We start from the raw sequence: 7,942 nt of genomic DNA on the forward strand, positions 1-7,942 counted from the left end.
CCCTACTTCCATTTTCACAGAGAATCCACTTTAATTAAGTCCAGGCTTCGGGTGTCCGTGCTTAAACAAAAACCCTGTTGTCTGTTGGACAGACCTTTTTCCTGTGGTCTTTGCTTCAGTCCGACATGAGAAATTCCCTGCATTTTTGACCTGTCTAAGAGTGCCACCCACCATTGAAACTGAGGTTTGTTTTCCCACAGAAGACTATGTCAATTTTAACATGTTATGAAGAGAATCCAAAAGATGTTTTAAAGTGTTTCCTTACATCAGCTCCAGGCAATCCAGGAAGTCCAGCAGAACCTGGTTTTCCAAGATCTCCATCAGGACCCTTTGGTCAAATGTCAAATGACAGTGTGTAAGATGCAACAATATCCTAAATGTAGCAAATTATAATATCAATGCATGACACAAGAAAACTAATATTTACAGCTGAACCATCTTCACCGGGGTCACCTCTATCGCCCTGCAAGAAAAACATACTTTTAACTCTTCCATAATGAATAGTGTTTTGGTCACTGAATTGCTTTATATATTAAATTATATTCACATTTTTTAAATTCAACTCACATCAATACCATCTATTCCAGGCACACCGGGAGGACCAGGAGGGCCGGATCCAGCCCTCTGTTCAAAAATAGTAAGTAAACAATGCTTTCATATTCCTACAGTGAGGTTACATGTTTTTAGATGCATTATTACAAAGTTCATGCAATATGAAAACTAAAATGATCCAACGGGTAAAAATATACTACAAATCATTTTTAAGTTTATGCATGCAAAAAAGTTTTAGAAAACAGTTCAAACACCTGCCGTGCAACTGGTGTGCATTTGCATCTTACAACATATGGACCATACAGATGCAAAAATGCAGTGCAGCATATAATATCCTACAGCATTTGTAATTCTATTTAAGAATGCAAATAGATACTTTCTCTTACATAAGCTGAAAATTCAAGCTCTCACCTGAAACTCTGCCTCAGATATCTACAAGGAAAAGAACAAAGAAGGGTTGCATTTACCTGTGCCGTGCAGATGATGGTTATCTCCAACAAAATCAGCAAAAAGGGCCCGCGCACTCCTGCAGTGCGAGCCATAATTTCCCCGAAGACACAAAAGTCCCTGTTTTCTGAGATCAGTTGGGTTGATGGACCCCCCGACCAAGAAACCCAACTAAATCCCCTTTCAACTATCTGAACTCAAGGGAGACCATAACCACAGAGTGCTCATACATATGCATGAGGTGCTTTGATCTAGGTCTGCGATTGGAGGACAGTGGCACAGTGTAAGGAGGAGTCCGGCAGACATTCGAATAGACGGCGGGAAATTTGACTAGACGGTGACATTTGACCTCTGTTAACAAACATTAATTGGTCTTTGGGAAACAGAGTGGGAATGCTGGAAAATAGTAGAGCTGTACCATTACATTCCAGTTTTTTAAGTTTGGGTTTTAGTTTCTTAGATTAAAATTGTGATGTTAGAAATGTCTCACCTCTCTCCTTGCAGGAAGGTCGGCGCATGTGTCTCTCTGCGGGATGTTTATGTCGCAGTGGATCAGCATTGACTGCAGCTCAAACTGAAACAACAGACAAACAACCATCAAAAAGCATCATGATAATGTGAGCCTGTGGGGTGTATTGAATTGTTTATCATTGGCTTATTGTGTTCAAAAACGTGTAATGTTCAAAAAGAGATTGATTAGTTTTTTGTTAAAAAAGAGCTTTTTTTATGCTGCTCTTTTAGTTGAAAATTATTTTTGCAGAACAATGAATTTAAATGAGTTTTCTTGTTGATGGTAGTGCTAGATTGAGCTCATAATATGTGCATATATCATTCGGTGACACTTAATTTAAAAGTTACACAAAAGTTACTGAGATCATTACTTTAAGGAAGACACAAACCTCATGCCTGTCAATATAACAATACACGTTTTTACACTACTGTTTAAAAGTTTGGAGTCAGAAAGTGTTTTTTTTTTTAAAGAAATTAATACTTTCATTCAGCAAGGAAGAATTAAATTGATCAGAAGTAGCAGTAAAACATTTATAATGTTACAAAAGATTTATATTTCACAAATAAATGCTGTTCTCTTCAACTTTCTGTTCATTAAAGAATCCTGAATTTTTTTTTTATCACAGTTTCCACAAGAATATTAAGCTGCAAAGCTGTTTTCAATATTGATAAGAAGAAATGTAAATTAGAATGATTTCTGAAGGATCATATGTCACTGAAGACTGGTGTAATGGCTGCTGAAAATTCAGCTTTGGCAGCATAGGAATAAATTACATTTTAAAATATATTAAAATAGAAAGCAGTTATTTTAAATTGTAATAATATTTCACAATAATACTATTTTTACTGTATTTTAGATCAAATAAATGTAGCCTTGGTAGAAGTCTTTATTCTTTCAAAAACACAAATCAAATGTTTGAATGGTAGTGTACATAGGCTACTTGATGTTGATAATAATAAAAAAAAAATTGTGGACATAATATGCTTTAATGCACCAGTTACCCACAAACTTGTAAATTATAACCTATGAAGTTTGGCAAACATATAGAGCAAAATGTATATTTATACAAAAACTGACCTTAAAGACCCTTGATTTTTATGACATACAGGTTCTGATCAGGCTAAAAGTAAGAGAAGTGCAGATGTTTGGTTTGCATCTAACTCGACGTTGCAAATTGTATTGCTGCAAGTATTGTTGTGAGGATATTTTTTTGACTTTTTAAGCAGGTCAGCTGTTCGACTAGAACCTCACTGCTAGAATTCCCACGTATCTGCTGAAATGTATTTGGCAAAATCCAAATCCATTTAAAGAGACAGTCTGCTGCTGAGCTTTTAAACAGACTCCAAAATCACATCTCATAATGACACAAAAACATTGTGACCTCAAGAAGAAAATGTGCATATGTGCTTATAACATGATGTTTTGGACATATTTTATATTTTTATGGGCTTTAACATTTAAATATCAGGGTACTAAAACAGTAATGGAAGACCTTCTGGAAACACATAAATAGACTTGTATATGTGTAAATATGGATAAGAAAGAAAAGTTTACCGGCACAGCCATTGCTGAATTGTCCTTCAGTTTTCCAATATGCGTGAATCCATCTAGGTTTACTTGTCCTCTGGGTGCCAGCTGCTGTGAATCTGTTGCTGTGCAGTCTGTTATCAGGCTCACAGAACCTTTTTTGACAAGCAATACAATCTTGTGCCACTGAGAATTGAAGAGGAGTGTTTGGTAAGGGAATAAAGCCATCATCTGTCTATTCTCTTGGGTTCTGTAGGAGAACTCCACAGACAGGGCCTCCCCGTTGAGTCTAACTGCAAGCTGTTCGTTTCCATTCAGATCTTGCATTTGCCACAAATTCCAACTCTTACTCTGTGTATTTCCACTCATTCGATAGGTTGCAGAAAATGCTAATTCCTCAGGCAGCCCCATGGGAAACGCAGATCTGATTGAAGGAACAATATCAAGACTCAGTTAGACCAGATTACGAACAGAAATGGTCTCTGGACTTATCCAACTGTACTGATTGAAGTCAATAACATATTTTACAATATTTGGATGACATGGAAACATACCATGCTGAACATTATTAGCATGGTTACTATCTACAAAAAACATTGAAGTGGTTCTAATGGAACAGTAATGGTATCAGATGGCAATGCCATGTTATTTTGAAACAAACCATGGCACTGAATGATTATTGTAATCATGTACCATAGTATTTATGTCTGTCTTAAAAAAATGTGAAATTTGAAAAATACTGTTGCAATGTTCGAGGGAATGATTCAATATTTTTGTATTGTTTTGTTATCAATGTATTTAAAAAAAATAATAATTATGATGTCAATAATTTATACGTTTTCTAATTCAGCACCATGGACAGAGGAAGTTCCATCAATGACCAGTAGATGTCGCCACATGTCAACAGTACAAGTCATTCTCAAGCGTTGCCCTGGTTACTGGGTTAGAGATTTTCTAATAAGGGGGAGATTGCAAACACCAAGCCTGTATCACTGGGGAAAGCAATAGAACAGTGGCTCTCAATCAGGCAGTAGCCCCTCACTGCAGAACAAAAGATCCAGGGGGTGGAGATGGGTAGGTTTAGGGATGGAGATAGGTGGGTTTAGGGATCAGGGGGTGGAGACGGGTAGGTTTAGATAAATGTAAGGTGGGAGGAGTTGGATCTAGATCCAACCACACCCCCTGGATCTTGTGTTCTGCAGTGAGGACCATCTCCAGTCAGGGGCCCAAGGCCCACTAGGGGGCCTCAGCACACTTCCAAAGGAGCCGCAAGATGGCTTAAAATTATTTAAAGAAGACAACAGGTTTAAAATAAGCTAACACAACTAAAATTAAAATATGAACTGGAATCATATTTCTTAATTTAATTTGTTGCCTTAACAACAGCCGTGTTTAAGCTCCAGGGTTCTTATGATCTTGGAAAACCTGGATATGAGGGCATTTTTCAATTTTGGTTTGTAGACAAGGAAAAGTAATGGAAATTAATGACATAATTTTTTATATATTTATATAAATGCATTCAAGCTCTAAAGTATTTTATTAGGTAAGAAACTGCTATGTGTGAGTAAATAATAATAATAATATAAGACTAGAAAAGTCATGTAAAGTCATTGGTAACAAAAATTGTAAATCATGCAGGACATTTATTTATTGGAATTATGGAATTTATTTAAATTACTTTGTCTCACTGGAGTGGCAATACAGTAAAATAATTATATAAAAAGATAAGTAATTTAAATAAACACTCATATTGATTATTCTTTGACTTTAATTGTAGCGTTCCTGATTGTATATAAATTAACTTCTTGTCTATTGAACTATTGTAAGAAACTAAATTACACTCGCATTCACACTTGAAGCTGTTCCAAGTCCTTAAATTAATCAAACCTTTTGCAATATTTACTTGGCTTTTCTTATAAAACACATATATTCTTGGAAGCAGACTCCAAATATAGCTCTATCCAAAATGAATGTGTCATGCAAACATTACTGTAACCACACAAAAGCAATTTAATATCTCCGTAACTGGTCACCATTTAGATAGAACAGCTACTAGTTTCCCTTTTGGGATATCTCACTGTTCTTGAGCATATGTTTTAGTCTCCCCCAGGTGGAAGGTCTCTGTCAGAGGTGTTTACCTGGTATTTATTCTGAAGTTGAACTCAGGGCCAATATTATATGCGATATGCTGAGATGTCGTTCCTGGCACCTTCTTCACCGTCCCTCTCCTGGCCAACTCGGCAATGTTGAACTGAGTCATTATGTAAAATCCTATGGGATATTAGAGAGACTCGAGTTAAAGAACAACACAATTAGTCTAAATGTATGTACTGTTTTTGAGATGTTTACCTGGAAATAAGCCATTCCCATCTTTAGTTTGAGGACACAGAGTTTGGTCCGTCTGCAGGTGACTCGTACTGGAAAATGGCATGACTTTGAAAAAATAGCAATTTTGTTAAATAGCAAATGAAGCCTTTTTTGCACCTTTTATTGCTTTGCTCAGTCTTTCCTTTTGTTTCTTTACTCCTCCTCCCTGTGTTTGTGTGTTTGATGATCACACATTGCTTGTGGGAGATCTGTGTTGACTGTGTGAGCAGCACAATCACACTGTGTTTGAAAAGCTGTGCCACCTTGTCTCCTTTGAGGTCAAGCATTTTATTGTTTTTTTTTTTTTCCAAGTCTGGTGAAAATCTTAATGCTCTGAATTCTTATTTTATACCAAACCAGAAACCCACCAAAATCACATATAGTTCTAAATCATTGATATTGAAGGTACTTACTGTGTGCATGAAGACCAGTACAGAAGCATCGTTTGATCACATTGCACAAAAGGTAGAGACAAACTTCCCTAGAAAATAAAAGTATATGAATTGTTTGTGATTGAGTAATAAATATTTTTAGTATGCATCAAATATATAAATATAATGTAAATAAATACATTTGTGCATTTAGGTATCCAATTATAATTAAAGTTATTTGAATGAACCTCTTGAAATATCCAATACACACAAAAATGAAGAAGCCATGTTATGCATTACCTCCAGATCATTTTTCCTGATTCCCACAGATGTTGGTCTCACACAGGAGGCATCTGATCTGAGGGGCCCACCCAGATGTCACCAAACCAACCAACTGAACATGATCTGCAGCTGTCCAGTGAGGTGAGGAACAGCTGACAACCCCAAACATGATGCTGCTGCTCATTAGTCCTGGAGGAGGGTACTGGTCCTTTAGTCCCTTTAATGATAAACAAAGGTAACTTTTAGAATTATTGATGAACTAATGGTTGAGATCAGATTAGCTTTTTGAATTTTAATTGTGAAAATCCAGTTGAAACATAACCTTTTTTATTACCTATTTTAATAGAACCTCACACATAATGGCTTTACAAGTAAATCATTTTATCTTTTTGCCAATCGCAGGTCAGAAAGTGTCTGGAAAAACACTTTTCAATAATTTACAATCAATTGCTTTAAAACACAGCGGTTCCCTTGGTAACATCCAGGGTGAATACAATGTCACAGATGTCTCAGATGAGGATGGAAAATTTTCATGTTGGTCTAGTTTCACAAATCGCCAGCAGAGGTACACAAATGTATGACGCCACACCTGACTGACTGTTTGTGCTATATATCTTATCCAGTAAATGTCTTCATCTGGTAAGAAACACTACATTGCAATGACAATAAATACTTTAAATAATATGTATAATTGATGACTTGTAAAATAGGAGATCTGTGCAATAATTTATGACCACAAAATTAAATATTAATTTTGCACTGGGATCCCTATTTTGCTCTGGCATCCAAAGAACATCTTTTACAGAATACATAACTGAGAGTTTGACCACAAGTGTTGCTGGTAATTGCCACCACAGACTTAAACAACACACAATACAAACTATGAGGATCACAATTCGACAGGATTTGCTCTGTTTCAGCATTTCAAATTAAACCTGACTGTGCTTATAGAAATGTTCTTATTGCATTAACCGAGAGAGAGAGAGAGAGAGAGAGAGTCATATGGCAGCGCATATGGTGTACCCACAGGCTCCTTCAAGAACTTATGACTTTTCTTTTTTTGACAGTTCTTATACTTCATGACATTTGCTTCCTTCTTATGTGGGATAATACATCAGTAAAATCATCTGCTAAACAACTAAATGTGCATGTAAATAAAAAGTGTGTAAGAACACAACAGATAGTACAGGATTGTCTTACTCCTAATGATGGTCTTTTTAACCAGCTGCTAATTTAGGTTATACTAGTATGTTTAATCATCTGTGAATTTGATATTTGCATTGCTAGGAGGATCAGCTTTGTGACAAGAGTTAGCTGTGCACAACGGTAAATTAAAACCAGATAAACCAGTTGATGATAAGTCATTTCAATACCACTGCAGAGGAACTGCTGCAAAACTTCATCCCCAAGTCTTAAAGTAATGCATTAATCATTACTGTTGTTTTGATATTTGTGTGTGTCCTGTCTGTGGTTTAAAAATGGACAAAGACTCAAATTTACAGGCAAAGAAATGCTTTCAGATTCAGTCTTAATATACAACAGATGAAACAGAATACAACAGAAATGCACATAATATTTATAGCCTTTAAATATTCTGGGTAAATGCATTGGGTTTGTTTCTTGTTATCCTGTTTTATCTATTGTTTAGAACACCTAGGCTAATTATTATTATTTATTTAACAATATAATGATATAGAAAAAGAGTTTCAGGTCTTCAATAAATCAATCAATCAATAAATAAATAAATAAATAAACAGACAGTGATGGTTTGCTAGTCTAAGCATGGTCTATCTTCCAGTATGGTCATCATTAGTCTGGTCAGCTGAAATGTGCCATAACTACTTTAAACCAGGATCCACCTGACCAGACTGGGAGACCAGCAAGG

At 35.8% G+C, this 7,942-nt stretch overlaps 1 protein-coding gene across 1 annotated transcript in view; it reads right to left on the minus strand.

Annotated features, from left to right (window-relative positions):
* The window catches only part of col9a1b (collagen, type IX, alpha 1b), a 33,241-nt gene that overhangs the window by 24,741 nt on the left and 558 nt on the right, over positions 1 to 7,942 (minus strand). The window contains exons 2-11 of the mRNA XM_058795462.1: positions 6,076 to 6,274; positions 5,818 to 5,885; positions 5,387 to 5,470; positions 5,176 to 5,308; positions 3,065 to 3,461; positions 1,490 to 1,573; positions 964 to 984; positions 568 to 624; positions 428 to 463; positions 266 to 328 (exon numbers count right to left, since the gene is read on the minus strand). Of these exons, the coding sequence (XP_058651445.1) occupies positions 266 to 328; positions 428 to 463; positions 568 to 624; positions 964 to 984; positions 1,490 to 1,573; positions 3,065 to 3,461; positions 5,176 to 5,308; positions 5,387 to 5,470; positions 5,818 to 5,885; positions 6,076 to 6,086 (954 nt within the window). The 5' untranslated portion in view covers positions 6,087 to 6,274. The remainder of the gene's footprint in view (positions 1 to 265; positions 329 to 427; positions 464 to 567; positions 625 to 963; positions 985 to 1,489; positions 1,574 to 3,064; positions 3,462 to 5,175; positions 5,309 to 5,386; positions 5,471 to 5,817; positions 5,886 to 6,075; positions 6,275 to 7,942) is intronic.

The sequence above is a fragment of the Onychostoma macrolepis genome, chromosome 13 (assembly GCF_012432095.1).
Source record: "Onychostoma macrolepis isolate SWU-2019 chromosome 13, ASM1243209v1, whole genome shotgun sequence".
NCBI lineage: Eukaryota > Metazoa > Chordata > Actinopteri > Cypriniformes > Cyprinidae > Onychostoma > Onychostoma macrolepis.